Below are 25,676 nucleotides of genomic sequence, written 5' to 3'. Positions count from 1 at the left end.
GTGTAGGTATGTCGCACAAATGCTCCCTGTGCTCCTCCCAGGACTGGAAAGGGGTTAGTTTAACCTCTGATTTGCTAGTAAAACTGAATTACTGTCATGAAATGATGCATGCCTAAAAAGGGTGTCCCCAACATGAGAAGTTTGGAAAGCTTTGATCCAGACCCTCATCCACCTTACATTCAGTGTTACATTCGCTGTTTCATTGGATGTTTAAATGTGTTGTAAGCTGCTTTGAGATTTTTCCATTAAAATATAAAGTGGTATAGAAAAGAAATTAATAACAGCAATAGCAATAGTAGTAGTAGTAGTAGTAATCCACTGGAAAAAAATATGACCAGACATTCTGTTGAGGCGACAGCAACCTAGGTTTAAGGTGCCATTTGGCGATTAGCTTATATATCCGAGTTTCTAACACTGAAATTCATGGAGGAAGGCAAGGTTGACTGACTAGAACAGTGAATAGGAACACTCCACATTGCAACATTTTGTTGCAAGCACCACTGCTTTAGAAGATTTTAGAAAAGTATTTTTGTTTAATTTCCCCTATGTAAACCAAATAACAAACTGGAATTCCTGACACACATAAAAACTAAATCTAACCAAGGCTGGCATGGGATGTCACATTCACAAGAAGAAGTTGTAAAGCATGTTATCTGGATATTTGCAATAAGATACAGGCAGGCAAGTCTGTTGTAAGAAATGAGAGAACATTTATTGAGATGGCTCATCAACTGTTGGGCTTATCTGTATTATCCATTTAGGTAACAATTACAACTTGACTGATGGTAGGTTTGCTAGTGTCTTGAACATATTAAGCTTAAAAATGCATTATCCCCATGAGAATACAGTCATATGTGCCAGGACATTTCTGATAACATGCTGTAAGGTTGCTTTCTGTGTTGGAAATGAACGGTTCATATGTGTACTTGTATTTTTTGGAAACTTGAAGACTGTAGTGAAAATTAATGTATAAATCTATCATTATTCTTTAGTTTCTTACATTGATAGAATAGATACTGCCTTGGTATTTCTTCTTGAAAATTAGACCTGGTATATAAATTATTTTAATAATATATACATTAAAAAATCAAGGGGAAGACAAGAGAACCAACATGGGAAACTGGCTGAGAAGATTTTGAGAATTGCTTTGGTAATTTGAGCTGTTTATACTACAGTCCAGAGAAGTCTGTGCAGGGTTATTAGAATGTTAGCAAGATTCTTGCACAGACATCCATACTTTCTGGAAGAAAAAGCTGCTCAAATTACCAAATATTAAGCTTTTAAATTTGACCCAGATTCTGCACAGATGTATGTGCCTGCTAATATAAACAACTGCCGTAATTTGAGAATGAAATATTTTTAAATTTTATAAACTAGGGATTGCTAATCTGTGGCTGCCTAAATGTTTTTGTACTGCAAGTCTCTTCATCCTTGACCGTTGGCAGTCCTGGCTGGGGATAATGGGAGCTGGAGTGCAACAACATCTGGAGAGCCACAGGTTAGACACACCTATTATAAGCCAAGCAGCTTGCATCAAGTCCCACATGTATTAAGGTTGCACTTCTCTTCTGATTCTTGAATATATATATTTTTATATTTAGAAAGGGAAGTTGCCATGGGTGAAAAACATCTCTGGAGTCAATTATATATATTTTTTCCTGGAGAAAAGAAAAAAAAAGCAAGCAAGCAAAGTAAAACTACTTATAAATGAAACATGTGACTTCTGATATCAATGTAAACTTAACTGTAGATTTGGTACTTTTCCTTTCCTGGTTGTAAGGCCGGAAGGTCATTGTTATACCAATATTATCTTCATAAATCTCTGCATTTGGTTGCCAATATCCATTCGTTACGATTCCCCAGGACTGCAGATGTTACAGGAGTAGAAATATTTGTTCAACACTGAGGCTGCTATGACATACACCTTTAAAATTTTTCTCTACAGCAGCTGGTTGGGTTTGAGACAATCTGTGTACCACTTTGGCTCTGCTATTTAATTTCCTCTTTTCCAGTTCCATTCAGTCTGAATGTAAGAATGGAGTCAGATCTGGATCAGAGTTTCCTGGGAAGAAGGTAGTTTCCTGTTAAACAACTCTGGGAATTGTAGCTCTCTGCAGGGAATAGGAGATTCCTATCAACTCTCAGCAGCCTTAAACTAAAGTTCCCAGGATTCTTTGGGGGAAGCAGTGACTGTTTAAAGTGGCATGATGCAGCTTTTAATGTATAGTGTAGATGGGGGCATGAGGCTGGCTTCATACCCCTACCTGGCCATGAAGCTCACTGGGTTACCTTTGGCCAGTCACTATCTCTCAGCCTAAACTACCTTACAGGTTTGTTAGGATAAAATCGAAGGAGCAGACAGAACAAGACAAATAGTAGGTCCCAGTGGCCCAGTGTCCTGAACCCTGGTATACCGGATGGCAAGTCTTGCTGGTTTAAACAGTCACTCTAAGTGACATCTTGCTTTCTCCATATTATTTACCTACTTAATTGATATAGTTGCCCCAAATAGAAGTACTCTAGGAAGTCAGTGTGGTGCAGTGTTAGAGTGTTAGACTAGGACCTGAAGATCAGAGTTCAAATCCCTTCTCAGTCACGAAGCTCCCTGAATTACCTTGGGCCAATCCCAGCCTCTTAACCTACCTCACAGGGTTGTTGTAAGGATTATCTGAAGAGGGGTGTGAACCATGTCTTTCTTGGAGAAAAAGTTGGGATATAAATGCAACAAAAAGCTTACCTTTCGCTTACCTGCCTAAGAAAGCTGGAGGGACCAGCCAGATGGAGATGTCAGTCGCCAACCTGGCAACCAAAGATCTCTATGTGTTCGCAATTGGATCTTGTACCAGTAGCAAAATATGCCTGGCGCCTAGCTAATTTCTAACACTGGCAAGAATGCAGCAAGAGTCTGCATAATGCAAATTTGAATAGCGGTACTTACAGCCAGGACTATAATGGTTTTTAAATAAAACATTTTCTGTTTTGTTGTTTAGTTGGTTAGCATGTTATTGTAGCTATAGACTACAATCTGCATAATTCCTGATCGTGGGCTATACTGCTTGGAACTGATGGGAGCAGAGTCCAACAACTGAAGGGCTATAGGTTCCTCACCCCTGCTTAAAAAATAGTTTATCCTGAGGCATGTTGTTCATTTACATTAGTTGCACCATTTTTTCAGTGTTGGCCTGAATAATTGCTTTTGTGTTAAAGTCACACGCTCTCTGTCTGAATGTTGCCTGGCTGATACTCTATTATATGAATGTATAAAATGATCTTAACAAATTAGAGAACTGGTATAAACCCAAATATATAAAGTATTATTAATCACAATAAAAATATGATCAGATTAAGATGATATAAATGGAAAAACTGGCTAATCTTTAGACATGGTCTTGGAATGGTGATAATAATTGGTGGTTTATCGTAGTAGTTTTCAACCTGAATAATAAACTTTTTGCCTGCCTTTTTCTTTAACCAAATTAAAATAGGAATTTATACAGCCTCTGTGTCTTGTGCTGCTAGCCCTCATATCTAGTGGAAGAAAGACTTCCCTACAGTGGCTTGTGCTTTAACTTCTGCCATCAAAGAAGCTTATTTCCTTTCATTCTTTCTGCTGTCCTGTGTCTTTCAAAGGATAACACTTTTTTTACCTGTTTGTGTAAACCATCCTTTGGTCTTATTATTTAATCATGTGGTAAATGCATTGTAACCTTTTCTCTGGGAAGGGTATGCAAGCTTCCTCACAGGCCTGGTGAGAAATGGTTTTATATTTTCTCTGAAGAATTTTAGAGTAGGTGAAACATTGGAGTTCGGAAAGAGTGCAAGGGGAATGCCTAATAGGGTTCTCTCTGTGTGTGCCATTTTATCTTTACCCATTGTTCTTCGTGGCTAAGTGACAGGCCTTTAATTTGTCCTGTTTCTTGGTCTTAAAGTGGCACAACTGTTAGAAGTGACGTTCGGTAGTTATCTAGGGAAACCATCCCACTAGATGTGTTGCCCTCCAGATGTTATGGACTAGGGCTGCCATCAGCCCCAGCCAGCATGTCACTGGTCAGGAATTACAGATGTTGTCCACTACATCTGAAAGGCATCGCATTGGCTACCCCTGATCTAGAAAGATGGTTTCCCTGACTGCTTGCACAGCAAGAAATTTAGAACCTTGATTGATAAATGCAGCACAGAACATACGTTAAAGAGTACAGTGGTACCTCGGTTTAAGAACCGTCGGGTGTAAGAACGATTTGGTTTACAAACTCCACAAAACCGGAAATAGTGTCTTGGTTTGAGAACTTTACCTTGGTCTAAGAATGGAATCCGAATGGTGGAAGGGCACCGGCGGCGGGAGGCCTCATTAGGGAAAGCATGCCTCGGTTTAAGAACAGTTTTGGTTTAAGAACGGACTTCTGGAACGGATTAAGTTCCTAAACCGAGGTACCACTGTATTTGACAAGGAACACCATAATAAAGATGCTTGCTGCATTGCTAATACAGTTTCGAAAGCCTTATTGGAACCGCAACTGTTGGCATCTGTCTGTCTGTCTGTCTGTCTGTGGCACTGAAGTGACCTCCCTGGGCAGTGTGTATAGAGCTCCTGGGCCACCCTGATGATAAAGACCCCTCCTCCTTCTCGACCTCTCTGATGTGGTCCAAAGGAAAGCAGAGTATATATCATTTGTATTTCAAGCTTCTTTCTCATTTCTTTTCTCTTTTGCCAGACCTAGTTTGCTACTGCTATAAATGTGCCTAGTAGCGGTTAGGATGCTTACATGTCAGTGGCCACTATGGCTTAGATCTGGATTTCCATGAGTGGAATGGAGCTATCCCACTCCTGCAGCCCCTGTGTCCCCCTGGAAAACTACTACTGATGGCTTGAGAAACTGCTGGAATGGCATGGGATTTGGTATGGGAAGCTGCAGTGGGAATTGCTGAAAACCCAAATGGATGCCATATTGTTATTTCATTGTTGCATAATGCTGGTAATTTGCTTTAAATGCCTTAATAATCTGTACTTGTTGTCTTTCTTATTTCATAGTGTATTGCACAACTTTCAAAATGGAGATGGTACCTTATCACTTCTCGTGGGCTGCACTCAACAGCGTATGATCCAAATGAAAAGGTAAGTCTTGAAAGTCCTGAGTATCAACTGTAGCAAAGCTTGAGCATTCTTGATTCGACAATATAGTTGTGGATGATACTATTTTTTTTACTTTTTCTCCACTGTCATCTTGGGACTAAGCTGTGTTTGCTACTGGCAAGCTGTCCACTTCCATTCCCCACCCCAAAAACCGATACCTTGTAGTGGGATTATCTAGTATTTTACTGAGTCAGTATCTCCACCTATTTAAAGAGCCTAAAATTCAAAACCTTTTTATGGCTGCAGACTGTGAACTGATGCCTTCCAGCAAACATTATCAACACGGTGGCTTATTTTGAACGTGCGTCTGAAACTCACCAGGTTCTCTCTAGACATAATTTGTTTGGTGGCAATGAGTCAGGATCATAAATAATAGTTCAGAGTTGATTTGTGGCCTGTGCTTGCCTTCATTGTGATTTGCCATTGCACAGGGGTGCCATCTCTGTGGGGCTTTGGGTGCTGAGGCCCCCCCCCCAATTTTCAATGAGGGGGCTGGGCCCCCTCAGTATTCTGTAGGCCACATGGCAGGAGGAGGCCTGATAGGGCCCGTCATGCCCTCCAAAAGGTTGCCAGTTTTACACACAGCTTAATTAAATAATTAAATTAATAATTATTAATTAAATTAAATTAAATCATTAAATTAAATTAATTAAATTAAATTAAATCATTAAATTAAATTAATTAAATTAAATCAAATCATTAAATTAAATTAATTAAATTAAATTAAATCAAAATTATTTGCATATACTGAATTACTTGGAGTGAACTTCTTGAGGAATCTATAGCATATTTCTGCAGGAAAAGAAAAAGCTTAAAAGTGAACACAATTCAGAAGTCAGGTGCTTCTGTTGCTTGTGTTAAGTAATGTAACTTCAGCCGCCTTTTCTTACAGCTTGATTGTGTATACACAAAGAAAGAGGCAGCAAAGTGCACCAATAAAACTTTCAGCAAAGAAAAATGTAGCCAAACTGGCTGGACTGTAGTGCCACTGTTTTACTGCTAGCTGGGAACCAGTGCATGCATAATGAGGCTGAAACCTTGATAATATTTAAGAGCTCAAAAGAAGATAATGGGATCATGTGCATGCTCTTCCTACCAGCGGTGAATTCCCTATGACAGTTTTACCGTGCAATCCTAGACATGTCTACTCAGAGGTAAACCCCCTTGAGTGCAACAAGCCTTACTCCAGGTAAATGTGTATAGGATTGTAACTTTGATTGTTGCTAAATGATGCATCTGCAACAACATTAACCATGGACATTGCTAATTGGGGTTTTAAGATGAATAAGATAAATGTTGGTGCCAGTGTATTTCTTAACCAAGGTCTTGCTGGAAGGGGACACATGAGCACATGGCCTATTCCTAAGTAACAGCCAAGAGATTAGTCCTGTTACATATGCCTTGGCAATTTGAATGTATGTGAAGAAGCAGCAAATCAAATAAAAGCCATTTTAATTTGATTAGCAACTCCATTGTTAAGTTCTTCATTTCCTCAAGTGAAGCTAAATAATAATAATAATAATAATAATAATAATAATTTATTATTTGTACCCCGCCCATCTGGCTGGGTTTCCCCAGCCACTCTGGGCGGCTTCCATAGAAACAAAAAATACAGTAAAATATCACAGATTAAAAACTTCCCTGAACAGGGCTGCCTTAAGATGTCTTCTAAATGTCAGGTAGTTATTTATCGCTTTGACATCTGATGGGAGGGCGTTCCACAGGGCGGGCGCCACTACCGAGAAGGCCCTCTGCCTAGTTCCCTGTAGCTTTGCTTCTCGCAATGAGGGAACCGCCAGAAGGCCCTCGGCGCTGGACCTCAGCATCCAGGCAGAACGATGGGGGTGGAGACGCTCCTTCAGTTATACTGGGCCGAGGCCGTTTAGGGCTTTAAAGGTCAACACCAGCACTTTGAATTGTGCTCGGAAACATACTGGGAGCCAATGTAGGTCTTTCAAGACCGGTGTTATGTGGTCTCGGCGGCCGCCCCCAGTCACCAGTCTAGCTGCCGCATTCTGGATTAATTGTAGTTTCCGGGTCACCTTCAAAGGTAGCCCCACGTAGAGCGCATTGCAGTAGTCCAAGCGGACTTTGTACATTGTACAGAATGTGCAAATGCTGATATAGTCATAGGACTTAGCTGTATCTTTTCTCCCTCCTTCAGACATTTGAGAAGCTTCTTATTGCCAACAGAGGAGAAATTGCCTGTAGAGTAAGTATAACTTCCAAAATTGCAATTATTCTATTTTATGACTTTAGTTATCCGTTTATTTTAAAACAGCTTTGTCTCTTTCCTCCTCCCATGTCTAGGTAATTAAAACATGCAAGAAGATGGGTATTAAAACGGTTGCTATACACAGTGATGTTGATTCCAGTGCGGTAAGTACTTGTCATGCAAATTATTTTGCTGGATTTCCATTGCTGGCTCCTCAAATGCAAACACCAAAGTAATAAGCTTTCCATCATTATATTAGGGTACAGTTTAATACAGTGGTGCCTCGCAAGACAAAATTAATCCGTTCCGCGAGTGTCTTCGTCTAGCGGTTTTTTCGTCTTGCGAAGCAACCCTATTAGCGGATTAGCGCTATTAGCGGTTTAGCGGCTATTAAAGGCTTATCGGCTTAGCGGCTTAGCCGCTAAAAGGCTGTTAGCAGCTTAGCGGCTTAGAAAAAGGGGGGGGAAAGCGAAAAAAAATCTCAAGACTCGCAAGACATTTTCGTCTTGCGAAGCAAGCCCATAGGGAAATTCGTCCTGCGAAGCAACTCAAAAACGGAAAACCCTTTCGTCTAGCGGGTTTTCCGTCTTGCGAGGCATTCGTCTTGCGGGGCACCACTGTAACGTGTTACTAAGTGACACCCAAAATGTAACTTGGTGACACTTTTTAATAAAATCAAATAGCAGTCCCAGGCATTGTGGCCAGTAGTCAGGGGTAGTGGGAACTGCAGTTCATCAGTGGGCAACCTCCAACCCCTGGTCCCATCCACCTGTCATAATTGGCCTGGCAGATGCTTGGGAGGTGAGTAAGAATCCAGCCTACTGCCTGTATTCAATTCCTCACTCCTCCTGCAGTCCAGTGACATCTGGAAGGCACCACATTGGCTGTTCCTATCATCGTGTCCCTGGTCACAATGCATCCTAAGCACATGCACAATATGCTGTGTTCCTTTTATAAACTAATAACTTGACAACAGGGGTGGTGTATTGGCTGTAAGCTGGAAGTTGTCGTTGGAAGTCTTGTTTCCATCATAAATTTATTTAGGTGCCTGAGGAGAAAGCTCTCTCAGCTTCATTCTCCATCTGCAAAAATATTACCTTGACCTACCTTATAGCGTTGTTATAAGAATTGCTGAAATAATATATGTGAAAGATGGATTAAAATGTTAAGTGTGAGAAGAAGTTGTTAAGGAATGTTAATGTCTTTCATTAGCAATGGTTCAAATTCCTTTTTTTTGCTATGCTGCAACTGAAGGTTAATTTGACTATAAAAATAAAAGTATTTAAAGCTTCGTAAAGTATTTGTATAGTGCTCTTCATCAGAAAAGATTGCAAGTTGTCATGCTTGAATCATTTAGGTGCAATTTGGGTGTAATCCTTGACGCCTCCCTTTCCATGGAGGCGCAAGTTACAGCAACAGCCAAGGCGACATTTTTCCACCTTTGCCGCATCAAGCAGTTGGTCCCTTACCTTTCCCGCCCCGACCTGGCCACAGTGATCCATGCGACGGTCATCTCCAGGCTTGACTACTGTAATTCGCTCTACGCGGGGCTGCCCTCGAAGCTGACCCAGAAACTCCAGAGGGTGCAGAATGCTGCAGTGAGGCTCCTCACGGGGTCTCTGCCACGGGAGCATATTCACCCAGTGCTTTTTAAACTGCACTGGCTCCCGGTAGAGTACAGGGTCAGATTTAAGGTTCTGCTTTTGACCTTTAAAGCCCTTCACGGCCTAGGAGCCTCGTACCTACGGGACCGCCTCTCCCGGTATGCCCCACGAAGAGCCTCAAGGTCCATAAATAGCAACACCTTAGTGGTCCCGGGCCCTAAGGAAGTTAGATTGGCTTCAACCAGAGCCAGGGCCTTTTCAACCCTGGCTCCGGCCTGGTGGAACGCTCTGCCTCATGAGACCCTGCAGGATCTGATTTCTTTCCACAGGGCCTGTAAGACAGAGTTGTTCCGCCTGCCCTTTGGCTTGGAGCCAATTTGATTCCCTCCCTCCCTTTCTTTCTTGTTTCCTTTCCTTCTCCTCCTGCGATGAGGCTACGTTTTAATGTTTTAATGTTTCCATATTTTAATGTTGTATTTTAATTTTGTTTTTAAGTTGTAATCATTCAATTTGTTTTTATTATTGCTTGTAAGCCGCTCTGAGCCCGGCCTTGGCTGGGGAGGGCGGGGTATAAATAAAAATTATTATTATTATTATTATTATTATTATTATTATTATTTAATGTAGGCAATGCATTTTCTGCTTTTTTTGTAGACTGCGGAAGGGTAGGCACTTCAGTCTGAAGTTTTGCCTTCCATTAAAAACAGTGTTTTTGGGATGCAAGTTCTTCCTCTGCCATGAGTATGGTGTTGGTGGTATTACTATGTACAATAGACCTCTAGCATTTCTTTTATGTTTTACATACGTGTAGTTAAAATTTTTATGATACATAAAGAACAGGGTAACACTAATTGGATGGGAAGAAAAGAAGTTATAGCATAAAGCAGTGAATGAGGGATAATTTTATTTGGCATTTTTAACACAGCAGGGACTCCATATCCTTAAAATGTAATAAACTATAAATGACTTGAAAATCCCATGGGAAAGTAATTACAGGAATTTTGGTTGAGTAAAAGATTATTAGTGTTTACTTCAGTGAAGGTTGACTTTAGCCTCGTAGGTCTTCTTAGTGAGGACTTCAGGTACTACAGAATTTTTAAAAATCCAAATACGTTTAGGATTGCAGATTATGTCATCTTGACGAAACAATTATCCCCATCACACAGTAAGATTGTTTAGCCTTTTCTCATTGAAATCTGTGGGACTTAAGGTTTTTAACTTTGGCTGGAAAATAAACATGAGTATGGAGTATTGTGTAAATGGTGAGCAGCAGAATAGATAGAATAGGTCTTCTCCATATCTGGGAGTAGTTGTGTAACTCAATAGAAATCGAGTGCAGAATTGAAAATATGTGTTTTAAATACACATGAAACCAGTTGTCCTCAAATGCAGATAGAAGCATAATCAGATGTGATTATTCCTTCCCCGCTCTCCTTTTATTTTGGGAGTGGGGGTGGGAGAGTAATTGTGTTATTTGATATGAGTGTTTGCTTAGGAAAAGTCAGGAGTGATCACCCAGAATTAATGGTGTATAGAAACTTGTGTTTATTAAGTGGAAATGACAGTTGTTTCGTTCAGACGTCATCCCAGTGAGTTTGATTTTAAGTAGGGTAGTACCTTCTATATTGTTCCTACGTCTTCATAGGTTCTTTGTTGTTTAAAATAAAAACAGTCCCCTGTAGACCCCCAATAGGTCCTGTGATAATAGGAGCACGCCATCCATCTTCCTCACCCATGCATAGTAGCATAGCAGCATTCCTTGGATGTTATGGTTGATTTGGAGAAACCCTATTTGACTCCTGTTCAGTCCATTCAATTCATTACCTTTGTTTATTTCCAAGCCCAGGATCCAGGAGAGCAGCTCACAGCTCTTTGCTCCTCCCTGATCATTCTTATTGCCACATTGCATTGAGCTAAGCCAAGTTTTGACTAAGTGTGGTTCAGCTCTTTCCTCTCTAAACACATGGCCAAGGTTTGTTAAGTTTCTTTGAGGATTGGCAAATATGATACCTCATCACTTGCTGTATAGTCCCCAATGAGATGTTTATTGTATTTGCTTCCCTGATAGAGAAAAAACTTTTTGAGTCTCTGATCTCTGTTATACGAAATCATTCTTCTAGTGCTCTTCATTTCAGCTCATTGTGTCAATGAATTAATGGTTCATATGGACCAGCCTGATTTACAGTTCTTGAAGGATCAGGTTGTTCTGTTACCATGTTCTCATTGGAAATATAAAGCTGTTTCATTAATTTCAGGCTTCTCGAAGCAGGTGGTCTTGACCATGTAGTTTTCCTTTACTTCCTGAACTGGCATATAACTTTTTGGACCTTTTATTGTGTACTGGCCATCAGTGTGAACAGAATTCAATCTTTTTTGAAAATAACTTCTCTTTTATTGCTTATGATTGCCTTATGAAGGGAAATTCAATATTACTTTTATTGGCTTATGAAGATGATTTCTCAGTGTTGAGATGTGAGGTGCTGTCTATGTACATGCATATTCCACCACCTCTATGACCACTTCTGCTGTATTTGTCAGATGAGCTACCTAGTTGATGCCTTTCATGTTTCTTGAGCACATCTTGGACATATAAAATAAGATGTGAAGTCAGCACCAACAGAGTGGTCTTAATATGCTTTTCCATCTATTTCCTCCATATGTGTGTCCCCAGACTTTGAATGTCTGCTTTGCCATAAAGCTCACTAGAGGACAGTGGGTCACTCACCATCTCTCGGCCGAATTCTACCACAGAGGATTGTTGTGAAGATAAAACGGGACAAGCTCCATGTACGCCATTATCCTTCTTGAAGGAAAAATATATAAATAAAATCAACTTGGGTTTTATTCAGTTTAGCAGTGTTTTGGATTATTCATGCTTATCAACTTGTCCTTCATAGCAGCTGCTGGTGGAAACTCTTTTAGTTCCTTCCAAGTCCTATTTGTTGGCTTCTGGTGCAGTTTTAAAAAGGGAAGCTTAAATAGCTAATGTTTTGACAACGAGCTCTGGCAAGAGCTAGAATGTTGAAGTGGAAGCAGAATGTACTGTCTGGACTAGACTGAGGCATGCAATCTTATTTACAAATTTCCCTGAAACGGAGGCCTTTTTTCATCTTCATGTGTCCAGTTTTTATTTATGTTAGGGGAAAGAGAAAATAAATATTATTTATATATCTGAAATTATCATATCAATATGATGGCAAGCCCCACTTTACCTCTTCATGATATTTTAATATAAAATATTATTTAATATAAAATATTTTTCTATAAAAATACTCTTCTTCTTCACAATATTTTTATATAAAGCAGCCATAGTAATTCCTTTTGTAGTACAAATATATACCGTATTCCTTGATAAGCTCTTCCTCTAGCTGTAACTCTATCATTAATTTGCCCTAAATAGTGTGACTAGCTGTCATAGACTAGAAGTTTATAGCTCTTAAAATGATCACTAGATAATACAACACTTTGGGCTTGTTCAGGTGCTGTTTCTTTTTGCTCACTGGTGTCCTTGGGGAAAGTTAAGGAACTAGCTTGCATTGACTTCTGCATAAGACAATATTATCGGACAGGGTATTTTGCTCTCTAAGGCTACCTAAGTTATTCTGATTTTAATCTCTGCCATCTGAAACACCTTGATATATAATTTTTAATTTCTAAGTTTTGTTAGATACTTGATTTACAATTTGCCATGGAGTGCAACTTTGAACCCACACAGCTAACATGGAGAAGCCTTTAGTGGTGGTGCCCCAGTTATGGAATACTCTTCCCAGAGAGGTCCACATAGTGCCTACTTTGTTGTTCTTGTGGCTCCAGGCAAAGGAGGATATATTTTATCAGTCTTTTAGATAAAATTGTTGCCAAGTTGTTTGATTTTTATATGGCTTTAAAGACCTTGCTGCTTTTATTTATGATTAACTTTCCTTACGTTTTAAAAAATTCTGTTACCGTGGGATTTTTTGCTGAAGTGGTAGAAAAATCTCTTAAAGATTTAATATTTGTCTATGTCAGGAGCTAGAAATGAAATTCCAACTACTTCTCTTTTTAAAAGGGACAGACTGTATTGAGGTGGGCTCACAAAATGAGTGTGTCTATTTTGCCTGTTATTAGTGTTGCGACCCCTGTTGTGTAATGTCAATGTTGAAAATGATTACCATACTTTTCATTTTTGATGGGTAACGCGTTTCACTATTGTAGAAGGATATCAGAGCAAACAGGTCAGGAAGCAGTGAAGGTTGCTACTAACTTCTTACCTATTATATTAGGATATGTTGAAGAGAGTGTAGTGTTGGGATACTGCCGGGGAGACGGGGGCATCAGGCAGGCCCCCAGCTGGCTCCAGCCACCGGCCGGCAGCTGGGTGATCACCGGTCTCCCTTGGAACAGCATCAAATATCGACATGAGCCTCAGATACGTTTAGAGACTCGGCACGCTCTATCAGCAGAGTGAATAAATCTTCTCACAACGGAAGAGGCGGAAAGAGCCATGTGTAAGCAGTGTTTACAGCATTTTATTCGGCATAATTCAGGAACAAAGGAAAACATGTCTGCTTCCCTTCGACTCCAGCAAAAACAGCAGCAAAGCAAAAGCAATATATAAACGGAGGTTCCCAGCAGACTGTGCTAGGAGTAAACAGGCATGTGACACACAACAGTACCCTTTTAAGGTGGAACGGAAGGAACTATATCCTAATATCCTCCCCCTTTCTGTGTAACCTGTAGTACCTGTAGTTCAACCCAATTGCAACCTCTGTACATAAACCTTAAGTTGTTCTCTGTTAACAACCCTAGACAACAGATCTGCAGGAATTTCGTTTCCTGGCATGTAGGACACCTGAATGAGTCCTTTCTGAATACACTCTCTTGCACGATGTAACTTAATCTGCAAGTATTTGGTTCTTTGCTTGCAACTCTCTGAGTTCAGCAAACCCAAACAGGATCTATTGTCTTGATACACCTGTATAGGACATTTCACAGAAACCTTGATGTCCTGAAACAGTTGCATCAACTATTCAAAATCCATGAGTGAAAATGACAGGGCATTGAGTTCTGCCTCACAGGAACTTAGGCTTACTGTTGTCTGCTTTTTGCACAGCCAGTCAAACAGACAATGGTTGTACATGTAGCACACTCCAGAAGTGATGGTACCATGCGTGGTGTCACTTCTGAAACTAGCATCTGCAAAGATTTCAAGACCTCCAGTCTTCTGACTTGTGAACCTCAGTCTGTAGTTCAAAGTCCCCTTCAAAAAGCGGGCTATGCGCTTCAGAGCTTTCCAATCCTGAACAGTAGGATTGTTGGCATGTCTGCTAAGCAGGTTAGTGCTTACTGCTATGTCAGGTCTTGAACATCTAGCAATGAAATTCAGCTTGCCTAGAATGCATCTCTAAAGTGTGGTGTCAGAAAATGCTTCAGCAGTACTATCTACCTGGTAACCTGTCACCATCGGTGTGTCTGCTGGGTTTGCAGAAGTGTACCAGAAATGGCAACGGAAGAAACAATTTTTTCTTAATTCCCACCAATTTTTTGGGGTGTGTGCGTTTGTGAGAAAAAGGTACATATGACACATCACTAGCCCAATGACCTGATGCGATTTACCCCTTTCTTGATCATCAGATCTGTCAATTGTTGATGGTTGGCCCACTGTGAAAATGCCTATCAGACAAAAAAGATTAGCCATCCCTGCTTAGACTGTGGGTTCAGTGAGAATATTTTATGCAACGGCTTGGTTACGGGTCATTTTAATGACGCATTAAAAGATGGGTGTGTTGCATTAAGGCATAACACATTCTTGGCTCAAAGAAGCTGAGGGATACACTCTGTATGGGTTCTACTTTTTAAATCGTAACTTGGGGAATAAATAAGGAGTGTAATTATGCAACAACATGGCCTCTGGCTGTTCTCCTCCTTTTAAAAATAGATACCTAACGATCTAGGTCAAGGTCAGTGGCTTTCCAACTGTTCTCCAAGGAACCTTGTCAGGGGTTTTTTAATGGAAAGATGACTAATAATGGGTAGGCATTCATGAAAGACAGCTTGCCCACCCCTATTAATCATCCCCTATAATGTACAGGCACTATAAAGTATCCAGTATGTTCTAAGTCACATTCTTAGTCCATGTGGGCAAGCCAAAAGCTCTGGTGAAGCCCAATGGGCCTCACCAGTGTCGCAAACAAACTGTCCATGCCCCATAACCTGTGTGGAGTTCCTTGGTAGATGAGTTAAGTGAAAATGGTTCTTCAAAGGCAGAAAGTATGGAAACTGTTCAGTTTATGTCTGTTCTGAGTTTTTATTTTCTGGATGTTCAGGAAGGAGATTTCTAGTTATGACAGCACTAAGTCTTGATGCTTGCCTTTCAAAATTGTATATATATTTTTTTAAATGTAAGCTTTGTTGTAATTTGAAGTGATGCTTTTGTACTTCTTTTCTTTTCTTTTTAAAAGAAGAATATTACGTGCATATTTTCCCAAGGAATAATCAGTAGCTTTAACCATGCACTTTCGCCTTTTGTGTCTGCATAGTACTTAGCATCAGAAGTATTTGACAGTTATGTTAAAACAAAAAGCCAATGGGAATTTATCAACCATCTACTGAGTTGCATCTTATCATGGTGGCCTGCTGTTTGAAATATGACTCCTGGTGTGTATTGTCTTCCTAGCCCTAGGATACAGTAATGAGATTGAGTGGTATCATGTGTGAGCCCTCATGGATGATTGACAAAAGAGGTGATGTGACTCATCATTTATCAAGATATTATCATGGCTACCCTTTATAATTTATCCCTGCTGTCTGGGGAGATGGTGAGGACAGCTCTGACTTTGTGATGTCAAAGTAATTAGTGTTTGTTTTTGGTTTCCAGCTGAACAAACTGGAAGCTAATGATCAGGTAAATTAAGATGGGAATGCATCAGTGTAGACAAAGGTGAGAGGACCTCTGGGAAGAGCTTATCAAAATTTCATCTTTTTAAAAAACCATTGTGTTTTCTAATTGTTCTCTTCTACTCATTTGCCATTAATAGATAGACTCTAAGGTTAGCTTTGCTATCCACGTTTACTCAGTAAATAGTGAGACCTTGCATCATTAGCTACTTTTTGCCTGTGACCCTTGTATTTAGCTAAACTGTTAGAACTATCAAATTACAAACACATTCTAAGACTCAAAAATTGTATACTGGTTGCGTATGTGGCATATTTATGATTTTAGATAAATGTGTGTGTTACAAGTTGGGTCTCCATATTTGGTTCATGCTGGTTTCAGGAGAAGGGGATAGAATACCTTCCCCTGAAGCATTATGGTGGAAAAATTGTGTTCACCAGGCAACCCAGCTTACATAGCTAATTTTAATTGGGTTATTTAACTTTGTTCTTACTTCAAGGTGTGCTTTAACGCCACACTATCGTATAATTCCATGCAAGTGGGAATGGCAAATAAAACCTTGTGGTGTACCCTTGCCTCCTTATATTAGTGCTCTTGTTTAGGCTTCCTCAAGCAGGTAAGATCCTTCGTTTCCCCCCCTCACTGGCAGTCCTCACTGTTGTGGTTTTTTTGGTTTGTAATTGGGTTTTGCTCCCTTAGGTTTAAATAACTTTTCTTTTCTGTACTTCTGGAGACCTCACAGTTTTTGTGAATAATACTGATACCCACTTCTTATTTCTTAGAGGCTTCATTTTTGCGCTGATCCCATGGACACTTGTGATCTGAGTTTGCTAATAGAGTAGACAGAATGATATAGATGCCCTTATTTTAGAAAACTATTGTTTATCTTGCCTAGACAGCAAGGGATGTGCAAGGAGCCCCCCCCCCATTTTTCAATATAAAATGACTAAATCCTACTTTGTCTATAGCTCTGGTTAGTGGTTATAGAAGTTTCAGTGTGATAAGTTCTTGAATGTAGAGAATTGAGCATTGGTTAGTGAGTGATTACCTAGACTGGATGGATGGATTGGAGGTTGCCCCCATCTGATGGAGTGGGTACACATCTTGGGGGTCCTTTTGGATCCATTGCTGACTCCTGATGCTCATGCAGTTTCAGTGGTTTGGAGTGTCTTCCATCAGCTTCAGCCGTGCCCCTATCCGGTTAGGAATAGCCTGACTTCTGTTGTCCAGGCTCTGGTAACCACTTGGGTAGATGACTGCAACGCATTATATATGACACCGTCTCTGAAGATGTTTGGAAACTTCAGCTGGTGCAGAATTCAGTCGCCAGGTTGCTAACAGGGGCAAGATAGTTTGAGCATATAGTGCTAGTCCTGGCTTGACTGCACTGGCTGCCATTTAGCTTCCAGGCCCAATTCAGAGTGCTGGTTTTGACCTATATAAAGCCTTAAAAGGCTCAGTACCGCAATAACTCAAGGACCATCCCTCTCCATATGAGCCAACCTGGACCTTGCTCTCATCATCTGAGATGAGATGTGCATACTCTGCAAGAGGTCCGGAGGGTGGCAACACGAGAATGGGCATTTTCTGTGGTGGCTCCCTTCTTGAGAAATGCTCTCCCTAGGGAGGCTTGCCTGGTACTTTCACTACATATATGTTTAGGTGCCAGGAAAAAACATTTCCTCTATAACCAGGCCTTTTGGTCTTTTAACAATCTGTAGCTTTTTAGAAGTTGGTGGGATGTTTTTAATGTGTCCCCACCCCCATGGTTTTAATGTATATCTGTAGGATTTGTTTGTTTGGTTTTAAGTTGCTTTGGGTTGCCCTGGGCAAGGTAAAGTGATGGACAAATTTAATAAAATAATAAAATAAATTGGTAATTATAATGTAACTAATTAGAACAATGCTTAGTGGTTGGACTTTGTCTCATGTCAAAAAACCTTGCTACTTAATGTTTTCTATAAAGAAGGTTAAGAAGTCTGTATGGTCAATGTAGTAAACAGAGAGAACACGTTAAGTGGTTGCTGAATCAGCATTGCCCTAAAATGGTTTACAGTGTAATTCTTTATATGTCTGCTTGGAAATAAGGACCAGATAGTTCAGTGGGACTTACCGTATTTTTCGCCCCATAGGACGCACCTAGTTGTTTTGGGGGGAAATAAAGGGAAAAAAAATTATTTCCCCCCCCAGGTGCGGGGCTGGGGCGGGGGAAGCCCGAGCTTCCCCCGACCCCAGCCCCCAGAACAGGCTGCTATCTGCAAGCCGTGGGAGAGCTGTGAGCAGCTCTCCCACGGCTAGCGGAGGACTGCGCGAAGCCCTAAGCTTGGGGCGTGCTGAGCTCAGCGCGCCCCAAGCTTCTGGGTGCCGGCAAGCTCTCCGCTAGCCGTGGGAGAGCCGCGTCTCCCATGGCTAGCGGATAGCTTCCTGAAGCCTGGAGAGCGAGAGGGGTCGGTGTACACCGACCCCCCTCGCTCTCCAGGCTTCAGCAAGAGCCTGCATTTGCCCCATAGGACGCACACACATTTCCCTTTCATTTTTGGAGGGAAAAAAGTGTGTCCTATAGGGCGAAAAATACGGTACTTCCAAGTAAGTTTGAATAGGATTGCAGCCCTACTCCCGTAGAAGGTTTTGATAATGATGAGGAAAAGAACAAAAAGAAGAGGTGTTCTCTGGCTAGGAGTATAGTTAATGTTTTTGCTTGGCCATTGATTTCTTCACTCGGGTTTCTTTTAAAATAAGTACTTAAGCATATATATATACACCCACACACCCACACACACACACACCAAGGAAGCACAATAATCAGATTATTTGACTTGGAGGAGTTTTTTTTTTTGCATGAGATGAATCACTGGAAAAGTGAGTACATGTGTTACAGGTCCAATCGTTTTATATCTGCGCTGGTTTAGTGTGCTAAACCAACTAATAGTAATTAAACTTGGTGTTTTTAGTTGATGAGGCTTTATCAACAGCAAATTTATAAATAAACGTGACGATTTAAACAGAAATTGAAAATTGTTTTTAAGAAGAAGAGAGCTTTATTTCTTCCAATGTCATGTTATCATTATTTTGTATCAATGTCAAATCCTTATACTGACTTTGATTTTAAATAAACCACCTTATTGTGGTTTTTTCTTTTCTTACTGTTACCTTCCATGGTCTCCCCCCCTTTTTTGGGGGTGGTGGTGGGAGTGAAGGCTTTGCTGAAAATAAGTAGAGTAGAATCCTTGGCAGAAATTTGTCTGGACTAATATGGCTAATCAGCGACATTATGTTTAATTGGGAGCCTGAGGTATAGTAGCTGGAGACTGAAGGGAGTTATTTAGCATTAGCAGTAGCTCGTCTGGGAGTTGTGTACTAATCAAGGAGCTTGTGTGCTAGCTGTGGGGATGATGGGAATTATGACGATTATGACATGTTAGTACATGTCTGTGGGAGAAGTGGACAGGCAACGAGTTAATCAAGAAGTATATTAAATAGCTCCCATGCTGGTTTCTTACTACCCTCTGTACTGCCTATCAAGGTTTAAGATTGTAAGGAAAAAATACCTTCCCTATTTCTGAGTGTATCCTTGCAGGTAAAGTACTCAGCCAAAAGGAATGTAATTTTTTTAGTACGTACATTCTCTGAAAGTACACTGTCCAAGGAAAAATGTGACAATATGAGGCTTGCTTTAAAATCAAGTCAGCCAACTAAATGTAACAAATGGCTGCCTTTCAAATACATGAATTAGTTATTTAAAATAGAAAGTAGTAGTTTGGGTTCTGTTCTTGCATTTCTGCAAAGCTGTTTAATATTAAACACTTGGCATCTGAAGTCAAGCTGAAGCATTAATCTCATGCACCTTGCAGGAAATTTTTTTTCTTCCCCTCTGCGGTGGAAGGTGGTCTATTTTGTGCACCAGGTAAACCCATTCTGCACCCAGCATGGCAGAATCATACATTTCATATCTGTCACGAAACTTTCTGTTAGAAATGTGCATATTTCTAGGAAGCAGAAGTAATAGTTTACTTTTTAAAAGGAATTGAAGCATTCCATAAGTCCACAAGCAGATCGGATTATATCTGTAGGTAAACTTATCTTGGAGTTACTGTACAGATGAGCCACACATTTTTTTTTATTATTGTAAGCGCTGCCAAATTTATTAAAAACTTCCTACCAAACTGCGACCTTCATGTATTAACTTAATTAAAGCAGTATCATGGATGCTACTCAAAAGTGTTAACCTGTAGGAGGTTGTTATTGAAATCCATTATCTATGGAGTCAGTATTAGTGGTCAGCAGCATCAGAAAGTAAAACTGCAAGTAAGGCCCTCCCATGGGTGCTGTGAGCCCAGCAGGTTAAACTGTCAAAGCTTCTTAAAGGGACTGATAGCTAAACCCCCTGGAGTTGTAGGTAAACCAATCATTTGCCATCAGCAGGGAATATGAGTTTATTTAGCAGGCAGGGAAAAAAATTAATTGCTAACAGGAAAGAGGATTTAGCTAGAACCATCATGTGTGCGGTACTAAAAATATGTTCATATCTATAACACACACACATACCTTTCTGTGTTCATACCTTTGCAAGTCTTCCCCTCAGATTTTATGCTTTTTGGAGGGCTTGTTTTCTGGGAAATGAGGTTTCCACAAGGAAGACATGCGCAGTCCCATAAGCATGCTTATGCTTGCATGGGTAACAGCTTGTGAATGGGGCAGCCTGATTTGGATGGTAGCAATTTCTGCCAGTGCCGTGGCCGAAAAAGTGTTTCTGTGATTGCAGTAAATGCTTCTTGGATGTACAGTATTCATGATTTTTTGGGGGTCACATTTTTACCCACATGAGCACCGTCCAAGAACTATGGGACTACTCACCCTTGAAGGAAACTACTTGTATGAACATGCCCTGAACAAAAAGAGAATGAGCTAGAGTAAATTGTTTGCTTTGTAGATGGTATGCCTCTGCACGCTTGCTAAGGGGGCATAATAATGTACCTTTCATATAAATGAACTCTGCACATCATATACAAAACTGCAGTGAAAATGCCATTTTTATTAACCAGCACACAAGTTTCATCAGTCCAAATAAATAATGTCAAAGATGACCTTGTGGCTCTCACTTCTAAATATATGGGAACCTGGCAACTGCAGAAAAGACAACCAAAGGTGACCCATAATATAAAGGTTTCTAAAGGCTCAGAAGACCCAGAACATGTTTATACTGTATGTTGGGACTTTATCATTTATACCAATACAACTATTTCCAGGACTCCTTGGGAGAGCCAGTTCAGGAAATATGGATATCTTCATGCTTCTACTAACAGGTATTTCCTGACATCTTCTGATGTTGTTAACAAATTAATACACAGTGGATACATTTGTTGTTTTAATTTGTGTTTATATTTAATAAAAAAGGACAAACTTAAAAAGATGACTAAAATATTATATATGTGTACTTACTGGTTTCTATTGGCTACAGTTAAGTTTAAAAGGGGCACACATCTGACATTGAAATTGAAGAGAACATGACTAATAGGATAGAAACACTTGGCAGGGGAAGATGCAGAAGTACTGAACTTGGATGGATTCAGTAATAGACTGGATGAGAGCAATAAAGTTAAACTTAATCCTGGTAACATGGAGCTCCTGCATGGAGATGGTTCTGTGGTTCAGGGAAATGGTGTTTAGCCAGTTCTTGGTCAAGTCCTACTTCCTCTGAAGGAACAAGTTTGCAACTTTTGGGATACTTCTTGATCCAGTCGTTTTTTGTCTGTCTCCTGCTGAGGTTCATAATGTCAGACATGAGTATAAGTAGCACCCTATAGGATCAAGCCAAAGCCCTATCTAGTTCAGCATCCTGTACTCACAGTGGCGTATGGGAAGCCTATATGTCCTGTACGCATTAACACTCTTAACACTCTGAGAATCCCATCAACTGGTATTCTGTGGCACACTGTTTCTGATAGTAGAGGGCAGAACATAGCTGTTAGGATTGGGCAACAGGCTACATGCCACTTCAGCTATGGGCACACCTTAAACCCAATGCTGCCACTCTCTCAGCTGACATATTTGTTTAGGTCACAGTGGCCCAGCTTTTCATGCCAAGTGGGCCGCAAGAGTACTCTGACATGGAAGCCAAGGGCCACAAACTGTCTTGTCACACGTTAAAGTGGGGAGGGGGAAAGCAAGGCCAAAATCTGAGCACTGCCCACCTCCCCAGACTTTGTGCTGCCTTCCCAAAATTGGTAAGGTAAGGTAATGGGTTTTGGAAAGGAGCACAAGGCTCTGGCAGGTGTCCTAGAGTCCTCCCACCTCATTCCCAAAGCTGGAAGGACTCTAGGACCCTATCAAAGCCCTCACGCCTCCTTCCCAAAGCCCAGGGTCTCTCTTATCAGGCTTTGGGAGGGCTGGGGTGTTTATCAGATGCTGCCAGCGCCCTGCCTTGGACCACCCTGGTCTAGTTATTTTGATTTCAAACTTCTACAGTGCTGTGCGCTTTACGCCTAAATATATTTTGATTTCGATCTGTCTGCCTCTGCAAAGCTTGGCAATCATACCTCCTTCCTTGGTTAACAGCTGAAACAGTGGATTCAAAGATAATTTGCATTCAATTGATTTTTAATTCAGGACTTTGTTATGCCTTTGTATGTGAGAGAGTGAGAAGCAACATTACAAAGGATTTACTCATTACCCTCATTTTATGGGACAAGCTAATTGTGGTTTGTCTTGCTGAGACGTATTATGCTGTTTGGGTCAATTGAGTGAATCCACTTTACACTGCAACATCATTCCTTGCTCTGTAATATTGATTTGAGCTGGGGGGAAAACCCAGAGGATTACTAGTTTGATGAGGTTTCTTTGTGTAAATTCTTAAAATCCCAGCTAATGTTCAAAACAGGCTGACTGTATAATTCATAAAGCACCGATGCACTTGATTTTTGGAGGGTGAGGGGTTTTTATTGGAGGGATCAGTTCCTTAAGACCTCAAGATATAAAAGGTTGACGTACTCTGCATAACTGGGACAGTGGGTGATCTTAGGCACTCTTGAGGGATTTGTGAGCTGTGTTGTGTGTTTACTTTTAATTAGGCATTTGCATTTAAGTTAGTGGTAACTGCAGAATGGAAAGCGTCTTCAGCTGTTTACAGTTATAGAGAGGGCTATATGAAAACAGTGCAGGTGGGTGGCTCCGCGAGGGCGAAGAATGCAGCTGATCAGATTTTATTTCTTCTGCAGCAAGAAGGTAAGTAGAAGTATGCATGTGAATGCAGGGGTAATAAAAAGGCATACCCAGTTCTGTAAACATGTTGATGCTGACCTGAATTGACAGTCCTGAGTGGCAGTGGTTGTCCTGGTTTCCTTATGCTATGATCAACATATGATTTGCATGGTTTTGTGGCCTTTCTGGGCACTAGAATACTCATGGACTTGCTTATGAGTATCATGTTTTCCAACACATTAAAGGTAAAGGGACCCCTGACCATTAGGTCCAGTCGTGGCCGACTCTGGGGTTGCGGCGCTCATCTCGCTTTATTGGCCAAGGGAGCCGGCGTACAGCTTCCGGGTCATGTGGCCATCATGAGTAAACCGCTTCTGGCAAACCAGAGCAGCACACGGAAACACTGTTTACCTTCCCGCTGGAGTGGTACCTAGTTATCTACTTGCACTTTGACATGCTTTCGAACTGCTAGGTGGGCAGGAGCAGGGACGGAGCAACAGGAGCTCACCCCGTTGCGGGGATTCGAACCACTGACCTTCTGATCGGCAAGTCCTAGGCTCTGTGGTTTAACCCACAGCGCCACCCACATCCCTTCCCACACATTAGGGCAGCCTTAATGGCCTGACTTTCTGGGTTTATTTGCTGTTGCTCTTTGCTGTGTTGGATGAGGGTGGATATTTTTGTGATTAAGAGACAGATGCCAACCACCACCAAGTGACTCTTAATGTACACTCTTTAGTATTTTGATATTGTCTCAGTGGATCTGTGGTACTGAATTGTATTTTAGTGTTCTATCTTTTCTACAAGCTACTTTGGGATTTCCTTTGCTTTAGGAAGCAATGCATAAATCTAATTAACTAAAGTTCACTGGCTACCTTGCAGCACCAAAATGCTGCCTGCTCAGTAGACTAGAGGGGAGACCATTTCAAGGGAGCTGCATGTGAACTGTAGCAAACACCACTAGATTGGCCTTGGCTTCTGTTTTGATTTGGCAAGTGTGCCAAAAGGAAAAAAAGTGCCTTATTCTTTTCACTTTCCTTTTCCAAGCGTAGGTTTTTAAAATTAAACTCATTACTTGGTTCCATTCCAGTTTGGTTTCTGATCTGACTATGAGACTGAGCCTGCCTTGGTCACTTTGTACTAGGGGAGGGAGTGTAGAGTACATCTTAGTAGATTCCAATTGAAACAATCAGCCATGGTGTACTTCTGGCCAACTTGTTGGAGATGGATGGTTGAGTGACTGCTTACAGTGGTTCTGATCAGTGGAGAGCAGCTCCTAGAAGGTGGCGCTGGAGTTTCCTGATCTGTGACCTTTGACTGATGGGATTCTGAAGAGTCTGCTCTGTCCCCTATATGCTCTTTAACAGCTACATAAAACTGCTGAGTGAGGTTATCTGGATATTTTGGCATATGTTACCAAACTCTGTCTCTCGTTCCCTTCATCGAAACCCAGAAAGGCAGCAGGTAGCTGTTTTGGAATCAATGTTGGTGAATGAAGTAAAACATAATAATCTTGGAAGTGAAGATCACCCTTGGGTGGAGAGGTGGTACTCCTTTTGAAGCAACAGGTTCACAGTTTGGGAGACTTAGAATCATAGAATTATAAAGTTGGAAGGGACTCTGAGGATCATTTTGTCCAGTCCCCTGCAGTACAGGAATATGCAGCTGTCCCATACAGGGATTAAGTCTGCAACCTTGGCGTTATCAGCACCACTCTCTAACCAACTGAGCTATCAAGGCTGATTCTTGATATACATGTGACCATGTATATCAACCAACTTCATTTAGTACACTAATTGTATTTTTCTTGGGAGTAGTAGAACCAGTCATTTCTAGATTGGCTTCCTGTAATGAGCTCAATGTGGGGCTTCCTTGGAAGATGTTCTGGAAACTTCAGTTGATTCAGAATGCTGTGGCCTCAGCTGTTGTCTGAGTTTACTAAGACAGGTCATATTGTGCCAGTTTCGTACCAGCTCTGCTGGCTGCCAATTTGTTCCTGGGTTCTATTCAAGGTGATGGTTTTGGACTTTCAGTCCCTAAATGATTTAAAGCTGGAATATTCCAGGAATTGCTTCTTACCACATGAACTTGCTTGCATGTCACTCAGCTTCTTGCTGTACCTCCACCTATAGAAATTCAGTTAGTGGAGATGAGACACAGTTTCTCTTTAAATTACGGCGCTCAGATTATAGAATGACTTACAGTCTAGTGTGTCTTGCCCCTTCATTGCCCACTTTTAAGTGTGCCCTGGAAGTCAGTTTTATTCAGCAGGCTTTTAAAAAAATGAAATCAATTTGAGTGGTTTGTGCTTTTGCTGTTTGTGTTTTACTGCTGTTTTTATTGTTCTTATTATTGGTATCTGATTTTGTCCATATTTTAGTGTTAAGTTTTCCTTCATTGTATAGAATGATGGAATGTTAACATAAATAAAATAATACATGAAACTATTTGGTATAAATGCTATTCTGCTTTTTGTCTGATGTATGGAAGGAACAACCTGGCCAAAGATGTTCATACAAATGGAGTATGTGGGAAGAATGGTCCTCTGAAAACTGTTGATGAGAGAGAGTTTGGTGAGGAGTCCAAGACTTATGACACTCCTGCTTACTGTGCACTCACTGTGTTTTCAGTGCTGTATTTTTTATCTCTGTTTTC

General features: G+C 40.8%; 1 protein-coding gene across 2 annotated transcripts in view; it reads left to right on the top strand.

The window, feature by feature from the left end:
- PCCA (propionyl-CoA carboxylase subunit alpha) overlaps positions 1-25,676 on the top strand; it is a 234,330-nt gene that overhangs the window by 4,841 nt on the left and 203,813 nt on the right. For both annotated transcript variants that reach the window (XM_081003052.1, XM_081003051.1), the window contains exons 2-4: positions 5,030-5,113; positions 7,296-7,343; positions 7,442-7,510. In XM_081003052.1, the coding sequence (XP_080859178.1) occupies positions 5,030-5,113; positions 7,296-7,343; positions 7,442-7,510 (201 nt within the window). The remainder of the gene's footprint in view (positions 1-5,029; positions 5,114-7,295; positions 7,344-7,441; positions 7,511-25,676) is intronic.

The sequence above is a fragment of the Podarcis pityusensis genome (assembly GCF_964106645.2).
Source record: "Podarcis pityusensis genome assembly, chromosome: 4".
NCBI classification, from domain to species: domain Eukaryota; kingdom Metazoa; phylum Chordata; class Lepidosauria; order Squamata; family Lacertidae; genus Podarcis; species Podarcis pityusensis.
The sequence above is the reverse complement of the archived record's forward strand: the minus strand, read 5'-3'. Positions and strand labels throughout refer to the sequence as shown.